General features: G+C 31.6%; 1 protein-coding gene across 1 annotated transcript in view; it reads left to right on the forward strand.

The window, feature by feature from the left end:
- LOC129229309 (uncharacterized) overlaps positions 1-18,638 on the forward strand; it is a 68,913-nt gene that overhangs the window by 24,615 nt on the left and 25,660 nt on the right. The window contains exons 2-3 of the mRNA XM_054863592.1: positions 10,158-10,327; positions 16,671-16,993. Coding sequence (XP_054719567.1) covers positions 10,223-10,327; positions 16,671-16,993 — 428 coding nt within the window. The 5' untranslated portion in view covers positions 10,158-10,222. The remainder of the gene's footprint in view (positions 1-10,157; positions 10,328-16,670; positions 16,994-18,638) is intronic.

Consider the following 18,638-nt stretch of genomic DNA (forward strand, 5'->3'; position numbering starts at 1 on the left):
TTCCATTTTTTAAGCAACGAATCATGAATTTTTTTTGGGAGTTTTATATGTATATATATATATATATATATATATATATATATATATATATATATATATATATATATATATATATATATATATAGGGACCCACTTCGAAGCAGGGGCCCTAAGCAATAGCTTGTTTATCTTATAGGAAAATTCGGCCCTGTTTGTAATTCACTCTTACCTGCAAATTTTTGCTTGATTTTTTTTTTTTTTTAATTTTTACGAAAATTTGTCAGTTTTTACGGTTAAAGGATTTTTACGATTTTATCAATCTTTGTTAGGTTTTATAGACTTTTATAAAATTTCAGTAAATTTTTCCAAAACTTTTGATGACTCAATTATTTAGATTTCAATAATGACCAGGACTGACTCACTTAGACTTAGATGATCATGACTTATTTTACTTTTTAAACAGTATTTATAAAGTAAGTAAAATTGTATTCTCTCCCTCTAAGTAAAAAGATTCATTTAATCAGAATACTCAGATAACTGAAATTTATTCAGTTTGCGATAGTATTTATTTTCTCTCTCTAAGAGAGAAGGGAAAAAAAACTATGTTTTTTTGAATTTCTCAAAAGGCCAATTAATCTACTAAGAACATAAATATTATGCACTAATGTACTTGAGAAAGGTGGACACAAATCATAATGAATAGATTGTTCTGTTAGCGCGAATAGGGGGGGGGGGAGTTTTTCCCCCTTTGCTTTAGGTTCTAATTTGTTAAAATAATCATCAATTATTCTAAGTGTTGCAGCTTAATGTATAGCTCGTTTAGCCTATATTTTCATTCATATACTTGCCCAAATTGTTTTTAGTCCAAAAAAGTGAATTTAGGCACACTTTCAGCACCCCAGTGACAGCTGTACTTTTTGTATTTAATGTTCAGTTTTTTTTCTCTCCCCTTTTCTTCTATCAGAAAACGACATTCGCTTTTCTCTTCATTTTCATTAAACCATTCAAAAAAGAAAAAATCATGATTTTTTTTATTTTAATGTTTTAGAAGATGTGTTGTTACTATATAAAGTCCTCCCAAAACTGGAGGGGGGCCCATAAATCCGCCCATGCTCATAGGATAGTGAAAAGACTCCAGGAAAAGCCCTCATATTCTGCTCTAGCAGCTAGAAATTTAAATCGGTTTCACAATTAATTCCAAGTACTAGAAAAAATCATTGAAAAGAGATAAAATGGAAGGAGTGAAGATTTTCATTAATTAAACCAAGACCCTCAAGTCATGTGATAAATTTTTAAGCAAAAGCATTGGAAGAAATCAGATTTATTAACCATTCCTCATTGTTGAGTCACATGACTTGGGGTCTTTGGATCAGCTTTTGTTAAGCCAATCATTGGACTTGCTCCCTCCATTTTAATTCCGGCATTAGGAAAAAAACTATACATTTATCTAAAAAATAAATTACGTTCTTAAACACATTTTTTCTTAAACCCTTTGAGGAGAAAGTACTAATTTGACGTCAACGAAAACTTTCAAAAGACTATCTTCACTATTTTCAAAATTTGCCTGTGTGAAGGAATGTCTTAAAAATGTCGTTCTTCAAAAAGAAGGGAGTACACCACATACAATTGATATTATAATTAAAAACTTTTAGAGAGCATAATTTGCAAGGATTAAAGAGATTTTACATTTAAAAAAATTCCTTAATTGGTTTTTGTGATTCGAAATATTTGATAACTCGGATAAAACGGAAACTTGTGATAAATGTCCGTTTCGCAAACATTTTTTATTTTGAAGTGATATAGTTCAAGTTTAAGGAATCATTTTGACAGTAATGAAATTTTAACAGGGCTTGTACGCTCCTTTAAAACTCCTCCAATACCCCTTCATTTAGGAAATTATGAAGGAAATTATGAAAGTTTTGAAGGAGTTAAAACCAAAATGAAGGCCTCCTTCATTTTGGTTTTAACTCCTTCAAAACTTTTCTTCTTTTAGTTCAAGGCTACATAATCTTCCTCTATAACTTAAAATACTTCAATCGACAACTAACTTCGTCACAAGGGCGATTTTAATGTAGTAATTTCGATTGACTATTAACTTTGTCACAAGGGCAATTTTAATGTAGTAATTTCGTACATTTTGTTTTCATAAAGATGTTATCTACAAATTGATCATAGGTAAGTCATAAAAGTTGAAGGTGAAAATATTGTTAGATAATGAAGACATTTTATTAGCAGGAATGAGAGAGGTCAGAGAACAAAAAGGAGGAAATCCAAAAAAAATTCGTAAAAGGGATGATATCCAAAAAAATTTCGTGAAATTGATGATATCCAAAACTGCATCAAAATAGAGCCTGGAAGCCATGATATTAAAAAATTCAACAAAAAATGGCTAATTTACCCGGTTTCAAGGGAATACGTATTTAATTAAATATAAGTAGCAGTTTTGTACAATTTGCTGCATTATACCATTTCTTGCAAGAGTTTATTCCTAAATAAATATAAATTTTGAAAAAGAGGCAACAATTTCTAACCCCTGAGTCCTTGACCAAAGAGTTGGTGCAGCAAGAGGTCAATCTTGGCTGCATCGCACAACAGTGTCAACTTTTCATATTTTTTAGAAAAAAAAAAACATTTTTTTCATAAAATACATTTGAGTTTATAGTGTTAAATGAGTGAGAACATAAATTTTAAAATTAGGTCTGGATTGTAAAGTAAAAATTTACAACAGAGAGAAAAATCTAAAATTTCCCGATGTGGTAGAACATACGAGGGCGAGTCAAATGAAAGTGAGCCAATGCGAATATATGACAAAAGGAGTACTTTATTTAAAAGTAATCACCATGGGCATTTAAACATTTGTCCCATTGACTAACGAGTCGCGTGATTCCATTCTCATAAAACTCCTTGGGTTGCTGCTTCAAAAATTCTGAAACTGACTCCTTCACGGCATCGTCCGACACGAATCTGGTTCCCTTTAGGTGTTTTTTCAATTGCCCGAAAATGTGAAAGTCGCAAGGCGACAGGTCGGGGCTGTAGGGCGGATGATGCAGCGTTTCCCACTTGAACTTCGCCAGTTTTGTCTTAACCACATCAGCGACGTGGGGACGGGCATTGTCATGCAGCAAGATGACCCCATTCGTCAATCTTCCGGGTCGTTTGTTCTTGATAGAGACACGCAGGCGATCCAGCGTTTCGCAATATCGGGCACTATTGATAGTCTCTCTAGGTTTAGCAAATTCGATCAGTAATGGCCCCTGACGATCGAAAAAAAAAGTCAACAGCACCTTACCTGCGGAGATGACGGCCTTTGCTTTCTTTGGGGGTGGCGAATTCAAATGTTTCCACTGTAAGCTCTGCCGGCGTGTTTCAGGCTCGTAGTGGTGGCACCATGATTCGTCCCCTGTCACAATTGCAGTCAAGAAGTTGTTACCCTCATTGTGATACCGGATCAGATGAGTCAAGGCAGCGCCGAACCTCTCTGTCTTCTGGCGGTCGTTCCAAATCTTGGGCATCCATTCAGCACACAAGAGCCGATAACCGAGATGGTCATGAATTATGGTGTGAACCGAACCGTGACTGATGTTCACATGCTCTGCCAGTTCATCGATGCTTATCCTCCGTTCTTGTCTAATCAGCTCATCAACCTGTGCAATTGTGTTGGGGGTGATTGCACGGTGGCTTTGGCCCGGTCTTGGATCGTCTTTGCAACTTTCACGTCCTTCTTTGAACCGTTTGCACCAACGCTTCACAGTGGCCAATGAAATGCAATGTTCACCGTACACGGCAGCCATACGGCGACTAATTTCGTGTTGGGAAACACCTTCAGCAGTCAAAAACCTGACCACACCACGCTGTTCATCTCTTGGAGCGTCCATTATGTCACGAACCGATTTCAACCCGGATTATGGGAACATTAAAGAACTATTATCCTCACACTTACGTATCACTTTTGTAAATGAGGGTTGCCTGTGTGCTGCGCGCATGCGTCGCGGTTGATGGACTGAGCCATTATTGCGCAGGGTAGGTTGGCTCACTTTCATTTGACTCGCCCTCGTACTTTTCATAGTAATAATTGAAAATAAATATATATGTATATAAACGAATGGTTACTTTTCCTTGCATTGGAACTAGAGATGTAAAATTTCCGGAAATTTTGAAGGGGTGGAAAAAGGGGGGGGGATTTTTTTTCGGGAAAAAATGGAAAGTTTGATTTCTTTATGAATAAAATTAGGGTTTCTTAATAGCTCAGTGTCTCTTGAAACATATAAAGGGTTAAGCATTAAAAAATACATGCTATCCACACATCTTTTTCTGCTTGACAGAAATACACATAAAGGTAAGATTAATTAGAAGAAAAAACCTTTTCGTTTTATAACTGAGAGCTTTAATGGTCAAATCCAGAAATAAGTCAAGCACACATTACCCAATAATATTAGGTAATGTGCAGGGCCGGATTTAGGGGAGGACAGGCGGGACTTCGGCCCTGGGGCCTCCACAACAAAAAGGCCCCCCACAGTAAAATTTTTACAAAATATCCTAACTTTCACGGGTCGAAAATATTGGATATATATATATATCAAAATATTCGGATATACATCAAAGTATCGGATGTTTTTGAAAATATGATGTTCTTTTCAAACCCTGATTAGGGGGCCTCCACACTTCCAAATTCAGCCCTGGTAATGTGTGTCTAATTATAACAATTACATTTTCTATTTTAGATTGCCTTTGAAACTGAAATATTAATTGAAACTTTAGACTTTCAAACATGATTGATATATTTTATATTTATGTATTTATTTATTTATTTATTTCTTGAAAGAAAAATAATACAATGTTACTGCCTGAAAATGAAAGCTATTGAGTTATGATTTTTTCCAATCCAGTCTAAATCCAAATCAAAACTAAATTGGTTTTTCTTAAGCTGAACCAAAATTAAACTGGAGTTTCAGTTTATTCATACGGCCATGATAAGCACAGTAGTAAAAGTAGTCATACCAGCACTTTTGAACAAAACTGAGTTATTATAACGAAGTTGTTCTCTCTTTTGTATTTTACTTAATAAATAAAATGTTTTAGGGTCATTTGATCAAGAACTATTTTTTTGAAAAATTATTTAAAAAAAAAAAGACATCTGAATCAAACATATGGAAGAGCCACACTTTAAAAATATAATTTATAGCTCCGAGTGGGCCCAACCACAAATTCCACTTTTTTGCTTAGCACGGCAGTATACTGGGTTTCGGCAAAATATATATATATATATTGGACAAAAATTGTATCATTGAATGGAAGAAAGGTAATTTCGTTTAAATGAGTGCCTGATTTATTTTTGTTTCTCACTTTATTAGAAAATATTTTACAATATACAGTCGAACCTCCATATATCGAACTTCTACATATCGAAATTTTCTATACATCGAAATCCCAGCAAATTTCTATGTTCATTACATAGAAAACCTGTTTCTATATATCGAAAAAATCTCTATATATCGATTTTTTTTCGAGACATTCGTAGATTTTTTTTTCCAATTTAGACTGTTTGTCTCATGAAAAATGAAGGTTAGGGAGAAAATTATATTCACTTAAGGTTGCTACGAAACTCATAAGGAATCTGAGGTTGAGGGATGTGTAGATAGGTCGTTGTTTCGTTCTGAAGTTCTTAAATTCCCTCAAGTTTATTTCAAATCTTAGTTGTAACCGGTAACATTGTAAAATCAGTTTCAAGTTCTCCCTTTTGTCTGTTGATTAGCATTCCTAGTCATTTTAGTTGCAGTCAAAATCATTCAAAAATAAGGTAGATTGATTTTTTACTTTTCTTTCGATTACATTGTCAAAGCGAAAATCCCCTAATGTTGCGGATAAAGTTGAATTGAAGAATGAAGATGTATGTATGAAGGCGTAAAATGTAATTTCTTTTATTTTTCTTAATTATTAACTTTTATTTAATCCGATGCTCGTATTAATTTGAAATTGGATTTTATACACGTAAATTAGTTTCAATTTTAATGTTTTAGGAGACTTTTAGGACAAAATAAGATCGTTTCTATATATCGAAATTTCTATATATCGATTTTTTTTCCGACAATTTAGTACTTCGATATATGGAGGTCCGACTGTATTTCCTAGATTATGTATTATTTTTTGGTTTTTCTTACAATTTTAAGCAAAATATCTGCTATTTTACATTGTTTAACCAAGTAGAACGACAATTCGTTTTTCTTGTTGTGCCTCAGCAAACAGTATTTGAAACGGTAGGCCATTTCAAGTGGCTTGGAAATAATAGTTGATGTCCGGAAAGTGTATAAAAACGAACAGTGTACATTTCAGTTAATCGTCAGGTCATCCAAAAGTGAGTTCAATGAAATCCTTGGGTTTTTACGAGAGCAGTCATTCGTAAGATAGAGATTTGTGACCGATAAGTGAGACTAAGGGAAAAAAACAGCTTAAACAAAAGTTGTACAAGTTCCAAAAAGTTCAGGCATTCGTATGACTCCAAAGATGCCAGAAACATTTGCGACAGGCCGCAAGTCCACCCTGGAAGAGATACCTTTCACTGATTTACCATTCAACCAGCGCATATCCCCCAAAACAATAGGATTTGCTCTGTAGACAAGCCAAGCACCTTAGAAAATGTTAAATCTCGCCAAAATCCGAAGTCGGGCTTGGTCTGTGATGGAATCAGCATAAGCGACCAAAAATCTCTAGTTTTTTGTGGATGAGGGCTGTAAAATGAATCAAAAAGTGAACCAGAAGGACATTTTAGAAGTTATTGTACTTCTGTGGACCTAAAAGCACTTCAGCATTGTATCTGGACATTTTCCTTTAACTCCAGACCGATTAATATGGCCAAAAAGACGAGTGGTGCAAGGCGCATTGTTTTTGACATACAATATCATTTTTTGAGTGGACGCTTTAACTCGCTAGACTTCAATCCCATTTATTAAACTATGGCCTATTTTGGAGTCAAGGGTCTATCCTAAACTACACATAAGTTTGAACCCTCTAAACCAATTGCTTTATAGGGAATAGGATTAATTAAAGGACTTGCAGCCCTTGAATGAAAATTTCAATAAGCAGTTGTATCTCTGTATTACTGCAAAAGACTGCTAGTTTGAAACCAATTAAATTTATTGATTGCCAAAGGTCTTCTCATATTTTTATTTTTTGTGTTTTGTTAATTTATTTATTTTTAATAAAGTTTCTTGGGAAATTGCTTGCCCGGGGTTTTTTTTTTTTTTTGCTGCCCCCTGTACATTTGGTTTGCACAGTCAGCAGAAACATAATTTTGTGATTAAAGTTGCTTGTTTGTTTTATGAAGAAGGAAAATAAGTTCTTCACTAAGGTTATTGGAATAAGCTTTTTTACAAAAAGTATTATTAAACATTTTTTGATCTATATGCAAATTATATTATCATACAACAACTTGTTTAAAAACTTTTAACATGAGACAGTATTTTAACATAAAATGGAGGGGGGGGGGGAATTGCATCAAAATTTAAGTGTGAGAAATTTCTAATCACTTTTTGCTGAAATTTCAATTAAAATCCCGAAAAGTTAAAAATATTCATTTTCTTTCTCAAATGTTCCTTGTCTTGTGGTCAGAGAAGTCTGACTGCAACAGGAAGGTCCGGGTTCGAATCTCAGCTCGGGCCATGGAAGTACTTTCTCGCTCCTGTACTTGTCCTTTCTTTGTGAATGTGTTGTCGTGCTGTGAATGGTTGCCTGCCCTATGTAAATGGGTCCTTATGGCATGTGTGTTCTGTAGAAGTCGGACTTCACTCCAAATTATGGTATAGTTGGAGAAGTGAAACAACACACCCCAAATTACCAGCCTTGCTGGCACGCAACAACATTTGTTTGGTTTTTTTTTTCTTCCTTACATGGGTGCCCATATGCAAAATTGTAAGGGGGGCTCAGATCACACTCCACAAAAGTAGTCACTCTGCATCAGTGGTCAAAAATATTTAGTAACTTGAGTGACGACTTAACAAGGTTTTACTGTACATTTAATTTAATGTAACAAATATATGTTTAACATAAAAAACAATGAGTTCTCTATATTAACTTATTTTATTAATAAATAGTTTGATCTTGTTGTAATATTCATTGACAATGTGGTTATTCTTGTACTAATAAGAAAAATCTAATTCATTAAGAATAATTTTATGAAAAGCTATATTAAAATGAAACAAGCATTTCTAGTTCTGAAATTGAAATATTTCACAATTACATAAAGAATTTAACACAACTATTAATGAATGAAAAAATATATACTTGCCTTTGGAGTTGAAATTCAAACTAATTTATAACAAAAAATTTAAATGAATTTGCTTGAATCAATCAATTCATTGTGATATAACTAAATCTATAATGAATGACCTGTAATAATAACAAACACTCTTTAATTTGCAAATTTTTTCAGTCCATTGTTTATTGCAAAGGAATCCCGGAACTATTTGGTCTGCCGGAAAATAAAAAAATTTCCTGCCATGCTGGTCAACTTCACTTATTTCTGGCATTAAGAGTAATATGGTCAGACTTTTCTGGCGGTGGTGGGTGAATAATTGAAGGAAATCAAACTCATTTTGCCCAAAGTGAATGTTTAAAATATTTGAGGCAGGGAGAAGCAAAGGGATGTAAATAGCAAAATTAAAAATGATAACCAGTTCAAATAGTAGGGGAACCTCTCCTCTGGCGTGGGGTAAGAGATAGTACTAGTAGCCCTCATAGGTGCTGCTGTACAGCATGATTTAGAAAAAAGAATCGATGAAAGCCTACCTAGGACGTAATCTTTAATCGCATTTTACTCAAAACTTCAAAATAACCACTTACATCCTTTTGCTTCTCACTGCCTCATTTGAGATTCTGGTTTCACTTATCATTATTTATTTTTATTATATTGTAATTTTAAATAGTATTTACTCACTATATCTGATGTTCCCATTAATCCAGTGTTTTTCTCTCTATCTGCACACATTGAAGAATAATTGTTGGTTTTACTTGTTTTTGTTATGAGTGCAATATTTTTTCAATTTTTTCCAACCATGCATTAACTTGTTTTTGCTGTTTTTCAGGCATTAAAAGATTTAATGATGAAGATAATAGTTATTCTTTGGGTTATATCAATTATAATTGAAGATTGCTTCCTATCTTGACACTGATTCCTCAGATGTTGCTATATACAAATAAAAATTTAATCAAAAAGCTGCATCTGTATTTTTAATAATATAAATTATGAAATAATGTTGTAAGACTCCAGGCTGTTGTGCCATGAGCTGAGTGTTGTTACTTCAAACTTTTCACTGTATCTGCAGCACATCAGTTGCTAGGAAGTCACTACCACTAGGAAGCTTCTATCACGTAAACACTGAAGATGACCGCCGCAAATGAGGCCCAAACGTTTGGAGTGACATCACTCAAACTACGGCACAACAGCCCGGAATCTTACAACACTATTGACACCGGCCCTGAAAGCCTTCATAATTACATAAATTATGAAGAAAAAAATTTTTACCATTGTTCTATTATAGAGAATAATGCAATACTAAAGAATGTTTTTGATATGTTTTTGTTTACTTATATGCCATCTTCCATTTGTTTTTGACTGTTTAACTTTTGTTACATACATTTGTTTGGATAATTTTTTGTATGCTTTTTTTAGACAATTTTTATTACAATGCATTTGTTTGTGTATACTTTTTATTGTATGTATTTGTAGATACTTTTTTGTACTTTATATAATCTGAATGTGTTTTACAATCTGAAAATAATAGTTTTTATGATTTTCTTTTAAGTTATTATTTTTTAATTAATTTTAACTGTTAATGCATACTAAATGTATGTGATGTTTACTGGTATTTAGACATTTTTCTAGTAGTGGCATAAATTAGCATAGTAATTAGAATTCAGCTTGTCTAAAGTGATAGTTAGTTAAAAACTTTTAGATAAAATAGTTATTAGACTCTCTCTCTAACTTTGCTCATAGTTATTTATTCTTATGATTATATTGTAAATATAAATGTTATTTAATTACAAGCCATTTGCTGTTTTTATCGATTCATGTCTTTTTTTGCATCTTTTGATGTATTGTTGGTGCTTTATCTCTTCCATTTTTCATAATAAATTTTTGACATTTTTTAAAGGGGCATTGGCTGTTTGTTTTTGCTGTTTTTCAGGTTTTAGAAACTTTTATACCGAAGATGATAGATGCTCTTTGAGTTCGATCATAATTGAAGATGTTATGACAATTGAGCTTGATAAAGATGAGGATCCAGTGTCAGTCAAAAAAAATAGTGGAAGTCAACAGTCTTTAACTTCTGTTGAGACAAGTACAGTTGATACTAAGGTACAAACTTCATTTTGTGTGAGACAATTTTTTAAATTTCTTATTTGAAAATCCTCATAAATAATAAATAATTCATTAAAAACATTTTAAAACTCAACATGCATAAAAAGGTAAATTTTTTTTTTTAATTTTATTTTAACAGTAATGTGCATACTGCACAATGTGGTTCTTACTTGCACTGTTTGTAGTTTTCTAGTCATTTTGCATGCACATGACAGTTATTTTCAGCTATCATTGATCATGTTTCATAGAAGCATTGCATTCGGACTATGCAGGCTTGAAATTTTTCTGCTTTTAAGGTCATTTTAGTTTTTGCATTGACTTGGTGAAAAGCATTTTTTTTCTATTCTAAAAATTCTCTAAATGGGTGCTGCAGAGAGAGGTGAAGGGTGCCATAAAGTGTCCGCTGTCCACAATATTAATTTTTATATATTTTTGTTTGTGTGTATAAAAGAGACTACCTCAAATCTGAAAAGTTAGGGAACCCCTGGGCTTGTCATTTCATTTTTAGAAGCATTAGCTTTTCCTTAACGAGCTCAAAACTAAACAACCCAACTTCATTTGTTTTCAACTTCCATGTTTTTTTTTTTTCCACATACCATTCTATGATAAAGGTTTAGCATGAAGCTAAATTAACCAAAATCATTTTTCCTGTTAAAAGAGTTTTTGGGTTAACAGCTGTGTAGGGCGTTTCTTTCATTATGTGTGTTACTTTTGCACAACATTTTTCAAATTTAATATAACACATAATTAATATAACACCCTGTATAGCAAACTTACTGGATACTTTTCATAGTTTGCTCAACTAGTTGTTAAGATTTCATTTGTTTTAAGAATGACAAAAAAAAGTTGAAAGTGCATATAAATTATTTTGTTGTATAAAAAAAAAAAATCTGTTACGTGGGTTATCCTTTATGAAGCTAGATATTTGAAACTTGGTATATATACGTGAAATTCTGTGAATTATGAATGGGTAAAATCAAGATTTTTTTAAAGAGAGAGGTAACTATCAAAAGTGTGTTAAGAGATTTTTTAAAATTTTTTAAAGCAGTAAATATTTTTTTGATTTGGTGAAATTGGTGCGTTACGTCTGTTACCTTTTGTGAATATTAGAACTGAAGAGTGCCAAATACTGCATAAAAACATATAATTACAGCCATCCCTCGCTACTTCGCGCTTCAACTTTCGCGGCTTCACTACTTCGTGGTTTTTTAACCTTTTTTTTTTTTCAAATTTAACTAGCCTTTTGCATGCGCTCGTGTAAACTTTTCCTACAAAAGAATAACAATGCATGTCTTTTTAAGTAATCTGAACTCTTCTGAGGTGTGTAGTTGTACTAGTTGAGAAAGTGGAGGTATAAAATCACCAAAGAAAGTGAAGGGAATCGCCGTCTCATTTTAACCGTTAAACACTAACTGGAAGGTTCACTGTATTATTACTAGGGGATCTAAATGCATCTATAAATGGTGTTCAACAATGTACTAGCTTTGTAAGTTGTATACGGTGTTTAGGAAGAATGGGAGCTCATATGGTCACTAACTGGCAGTTAATTCATCATCGAATAAGTTGAGCTATTTTCATAGATTAGTAGATAGATTGTAAGAACTTCATGTGTGTGTAGAATTTATTTCTCAATGATTAACAATGTGATATATATTTCGTCTAATTTTTGTGTAATATATTAAGTAATACAAATGTAATGGGGGCAAAGGATGCTGTTTCAGGTCTGGATTGCTCTATGTTAGGAACCCATTTAACTTGTCATAAAGTAAGTTTCATGCGCTCTAATTAGGAAAATATTTGGTTTATAAATACAGAACCCTGCTTCGCGGAAATTCAGTTATCGCAGTAAAGTCTGGAACGAATTAACCGCGATAAACGAGGGTTAACTGTACTTGAAACTTACTGGAGAAAACCAATTTATTTTAACAATTGAAGCAGATCATGGTTTGGGAAGAAAATTTTACCGGATTTTTCCACCCTGACATGTATGAGCAGAACAAAGAAACAGCGTCAGAAAGACGCTGTTTCTTTGAAAACAACAATAAAAATTTCAATGAAGCTTTTAAAATATCTTTTGTTCTCATTTATTATGACAATGAAGAATATCTAGGATTGTTTTAATGGCAATATTTTTATTGTGGATAGATCTAAATTTTTTCATAAAATTTTAAAGCATTACGTTTGTGACTCAGAATATGAAAGAAATGGAAGGAACTGAAGCTTTGAGAGTAAAATGAACCACTTTTTGTTTACATGTGTACTAAGTGTTACATGTGTTAATATTACTATTTGCAAATATGTTTTCCTGAAGCGGTTACGTTGCCAGTGTAAGATGAATACACTCTGTACATATTTCACTGAAGAGTATTACGAGTGTGGCCGCTTGTGAAATACGTTTCATTCAAAAGTCATTTTAGTACTAAAATATGATTTACTTAAGTCAATTTCAAATCACACACATGAATTAAAAGCCCCTAAGATTGTTAACTAAGGGTGCCCAAGAGTAGAGGGGTTATGGTGCAGATTGTGCCATTAAATATTTTAGAGGTGTTCATTTTATAGGGTTTTTTAATACCATTTGGGGTGCGGAGAGTTGCTCTGTAGAATTTCAGGGAAATGGGGGCATCCTCTTAGGAGGGATGGTAACCCCTTTAGTAAACTATATGGTTTTGAATTTTTTCCATCCACGTAACACCAGTCACCCACTTGTAGCTCAGTAACAGCCTTTTTTTTTATTAGATCAATCATCAGAAATCACTATCAAATCTGGTGCAGATAATCTGCATACCATGATTCTGCTCTTCATGGCTGACATAACATTCATTCTCTTGATACCTGGACTATATTTTACATTTTTGCACAGGTTATCTTCAAGTCAATATCAACTTGATTGAGTAAAAATACTTTGGTTGAATGTGCAGGATCCTTTATTATGTTAAAAAAATCAGTGGATTACTGAACTTTAATGTTTCTCAATTTACTGATACTTTTCTACCTAAACAAAAGTTTTCACCTTTTCTTTCATGCTGTCACTAACCTCTTTTTCTATGTATATAGGTAACAAATATTTATTACATTTTTATTTAGGTATGGAAATAATTTTGTCTGTGGTTCTATTCTCTTTCTTCAAGTACAAACCTTTTTAAGCTCATATTCATACATGGAACATTATTTCACTTTTTCACTGAGGCATAGTTTTAGAGTCAGCACACAATATTTTTAGATGAATCATTTAAAATAGCCTCACCTTAACACTCAAATGTAAAGATCCAACTTGTGAAGAAAATCATGCAAAATCGTTACGTGTGTCCTTTATGAAGCTCTAACAAATATTTTCTACCAAATGTCGAAAGATGAAACTTCAGGTATATGACTAACATATCAAGTTAATTAATAATATGAGATATTTTTCTTTTAGCCCGCTAATTTAGGTTAGGAGGAAAACTTGACTACTTCACGCATAAAGTGTGTTACGAAAAAAATGGTCTGAGTGTTTTCTAGGGTTGAAATTTTAATAAAAGTCTTACTTTTAAGTTTTTTACTCATAGTAAAACATTTGTTTTAATGTTATTTCATAGTTTTTTCAAGAAAAAATTAAGGGTCATTCCATAGTGACTAACGTAACATTCGCAGCTGATTTTCTTACTCTTTTTACCTACACCGGGAGTAAAAATAAATGTTTTTTGCTTTAATATGCAGATTTAAAATATACAAAGTGACTATTTTTCATTTCTACCAAGAATTTGAAGCAAAATAAGCGCTGGCAGGTATTTTTTTGCCAAAAAAGGCATCGTGACTAACGTAACATTTTTGCAACCCTGAGAAACAATGCTTATGTTACGAGGCAAATTTTTCTGAAAGTTACGCAGGCATTTAACATTGGCCTATATATTTGTAAGAGGCAAACAGTCTATTTTTAAAAATATACTACAGATTTATTACACATAAATCTTTTTTGGCCCTTAATGGTGCGTTTACGAAAAACTGTGTGTGACTAACGTAACGTGACTAACGTAACCATCGGATAGCAAGCAATGAATGCATATAAAAAACTTTTTGTAATTAATCTTTTGCTCTTATATTACTTTTACACTTTTTAGGAACCTCCTTTGCGTTGCATTGTGGTTCTTTCTTTACTTTTTTTCTACATTAGTGTAAAAAATTAAATGGAAGGATTCAGTTCAATTAACTCAATTTGAATGTGCGAAAAATAAATAAATAAATAAATAAAATCTGCTTTTACAAACTGAATAATATTATTTTGGGCTAATTAAATCTTATATATATATATCTCTTTTAAAAAAATAACTTTATTCAAGTTGATAGTTTCGCCGAATTCTAATATTCTGCAGATATACTAATTATCGTCATAAGAAACTCCTAGTACTTTTCAATGGCATATTATTTTTCAAGGTTTACTAATTCATCGAACGAATAGTGTTGTGCATCCTGAATCAAAATGTAACATTGAAAAAAAATATTCAAACATTTTTGCAGAATGAATTTTATTTCCGGATATCACCGCAAATGTTTGAATTTCTAAATGATCATTCTTGCATTTTCTGAAATATATGGCAGCAGTGCTTATTCTCACTGTATCATGTAACATCTTCAAATGTTTTCCAACGAGCTGCCATTACTTCATTTTAATAATAGGTGGAGATGTATTTTCTAAAAATAGACGTTCTTCTTTGTTAAAACTGTCTTTCTATTTTCTTAATTATTTAGCTTGGATTCTTGCGTTGAATGCACGCACATTCAGCAGAGTACTCATTTTGCTTTACTCACCTTTTTTTTTTAATAATAATTCTTTAAATTGAAAGTATATTTTTAAAGACCTTTATAAAATTATTTTTTTTAATAGACAGAAGGTCTACAATGTAATATTACTGGTATTTTTCACCCTTTATATGTTTTATCAATATAGAATGGCTTCTTATTCAAAATTGTTCATGAAAATGTACATTAAATAAGTTTTAAATATTAGCAGTCATTTTTAAAATGTTATGTTAGTCACATGCAAACTGTTACGTTAGTCACATCTCAAATGTTGCGTTAGTCACACTAATTATTTTATATCTACTGATACAAAAATAAATATTTTGCACTTTTTAAGTAGATATAACATAGATGTAAGAAAATAAAAAGTGATGTTTGGTTCAATCATCTGGTTTAGTTTTTATGCAGAAAAAAGTTCATTTTCGTGACTAACGTAACGTAAATATTTTCAGTAAAATAGCCAAACTAATTAAAATACGTATCTTATAATGTATGCAAAAAGAACAGTCAATTTTATTGGGCCAACATCTAATCTTTTAGAATAAAAATAGTTCTTTTAAAAATTTGAAAAACTTTTACGTTACACAAGAAAACTTAGACGCATGTTTTTAGCGTATTTTAAGCCTTTTCTACAACCTTGCACGTTTAGAGCCAGAAGAAAAATACCGAATGAAATTTTTGCAAACTGTTACTGGATTAATGTGCTAGAAAGTATGCTGAATGAAATGATAAGTCACAATTAGGGCTTTGCAGAAAAAAAATTTCTGAGGTTGAGGTTGACATTTCTATGGAATGACCCTTAATGATTAAGAAAAATATGGCTTTTAAATTTATCTTTTTAACTATGCATTTTTTTTATGATACTGTCTATGTGCTACCAAATATGGCCAAAATCTCATAGAAAAAATGTTTTTATCATAAAATTGATGCTGAAATTGGAAACAGTAGATATTTTTCAATTAAAAAAAAAAGATTTGTTTTTAATTTGTGTGAAAAAAATATTTCAGTGTGTCAGGACCACTTTTCCTGGAATCGCCCTGTATTACATTGCACAACATACTGTCTAGACTGCTACATTGCTTCATAATTACCAATTTTTCAGGCTGAGCATTTTCGTGTTAAAGGTCATTTTTCTGTATATGAATTTATGATAATACGTAAAGAAAACACCTTCATTCATTTTGGTCAAATTTGGAAACATGATGACAGTACAAAACTGTTATGACCAAATCTTTTTTCCCTTAGACTAAAACCACTGCATGGAACTACAATTTTTTCCCCCTCTCTTTTTTCAATAATTGACTCAGGGAAATTTGATACTTATTTTTCTTTTTTCAACTTACTATCGGTAAGGATAAAGAAAATAGATAGAATTATCGTTTTTGCTGTGGCAAAACTACTGAGTTTGATGTTATTGCAACTAGTTAGTTCTATGTATGCACAATATGAAATATAATAAAATTCAAAATCATAATATTTCTCTGTTAATACTTTGCTCATTTATTTATTACGAAGTTTGAAGTACTCAAAAGTTTTTTCCCCCCCTTCTAAATATGTTTAGGTGAATAAACTTATGGAAAAGAAGAAAGTAGGTAAAAGAAAGAAAACAACATTTCAAAGAGCTAAAAAACAGAAATCCTATCAACTGGAGAAACCAAGCAGAAATCCGATCACTATTTCGTGCACAGAAGTTAAAAGATCTCATAATATTTCGTCTCCTATGAATAAGAATGTTTTACATTCTCAAAAATTAAGCACAAAATCAAGCACAACTGTTGATAAAGAAGTTGAAGAACTAACTAGTACTTTACCTGATGGCTGGTGTTCAGAGCCACGCCAAAAGTCTCGCAAACAAAATGGCAAAGTAGATTTTTATTTGTATAGGTAAGTAGGTGTTTGCAACTTTCTTAGGTAGTGCAAATTGTTATAAATCCATGTATTCATATATCCATGTCAACTCAACACACCTTTTTACCTCACCTCTTCAGATTTTGATAAAATTTGGTACACATATAGTGGGCACAAAGAATAACAAAAGTACAAAATTTCAAATTTTTATCTTGAATAGATTTTTGTGTACAGCCTTGTAAAGTTTTCAAAAAATAGTGAAAAAACTACAAACAAGCAATTTTTAAATTGCTGTAAAAACTCAAAATTGAGTTAGAGAGGTGGGACAGGTGTTATTTTGTAGCTTTTTTAATGCTCTTTTAAGAGACATGCAACGTGCCATAGGTTGTAGTAAAAAAAGTTTTTTTTTTTTTTTTGATACAAATCAAATTTTTTATTTTGATTTTTTTTTCCAAAAGTACCACTTTTAAAATTTTCAAAAAAAAAAAAAAATCTGTAAATAGACAGTACTTTCATAAACTACCATGTAAAGTTTTATGATGGGATGGTAATGGGATCTATGTCAAAAAAAAAAAAAAAAAAATTATTACCGACTCCTATTTTTCATAAATATTCGATTTTGACCAAATATGATTATTTTATTGTGGTAAAATATATTGTAGTAAATGCTTTCATGACAAATATGAATACATTGTACTTTAAATTCTTCTTATAAAAATATTAGTAATAAATAAGGCAAATAAAACACCAAAATTTAAATAAAATTATATCAATTTATGCTGTATGAAAAGTTGGTAAATTTACAATAAATATTTACAATAAAATTTTTATGAATACACATTTTTGACCAAATAATAATAATTTTAATGTAGTGATATAAGATTTTATGCAAAATCACTTGAGTATATTAAATTGTTTATGAAATAAACACTCTGTGCTCATAATAAATTCATAAAACCTATATTTCCAGGCTATATATAAACGGTGGTTTTGGGGCAAAACTGCTAGGTCTGTATAACATAATCATACTTGCCAACTCTACTGTTTAAAATGGGAGACTCCCGTTTTTTGCTTCCATCTCCCGATTTCCCGTTTTTTAGGATTTTCTCCCGTTTTTGCAGTTTTTTCAGTCAATCATCAAAAGTTTAATTTTCTTATCAATAGATAGCGCCCTTTTCTAGTCTACCAATGTCAGAAAATAAAAAATTTTCCAATTAGTAGCTCATTTCATAAAAATTAATTTTTTGGAAGCTTTCCACATTGCATGTTCAACGAAGCACGTGTTTTGCCGAAAATTGCAGCAGATTTCAATCATTTTGCATCTTGAAAATATTTCAATTAATTTGAAAGTCTGAAGTAATTTTAACATGCGCTACCCTATACCTACTTATTTTATATTTTATTTTCATTATATATTGATTTTTTTTCCGAATTTAGTAATTAAATTTTTGTAGCAACTTTTTTCGTATAGACTGGGGAATGTACAAAACTTGAAGCAAATTCATTCCTTATTATTTGGTTTTTCCTTTGCAGTATGTCTGTCTTGCAACTTGCTTACATCTGCAAAAAAAAAAAAAAAAAAAAAAAACAAAAAAAACAATCACTTTAAATTTTATATTCATGTTATTTAAAAGCATAATTTAATAATTCTGTTATGTAGATATGTCGCTGGTGAATCACC

This window comes from Uloborus diversus, chromosome 9 (genome assembly GCF_026930045.1).
Source record: "Uloborus diversus isolate 005 chromosome 9, Udiv.v.3.1, whole genome shotgun sequence".
In the NCBI taxonomy this organism is placed as follows: Eukaryota; Metazoa; Arthropoda; class Arachnida; order Araneae; family Uloboridae; genus Uloborus; species Uloborus diversus.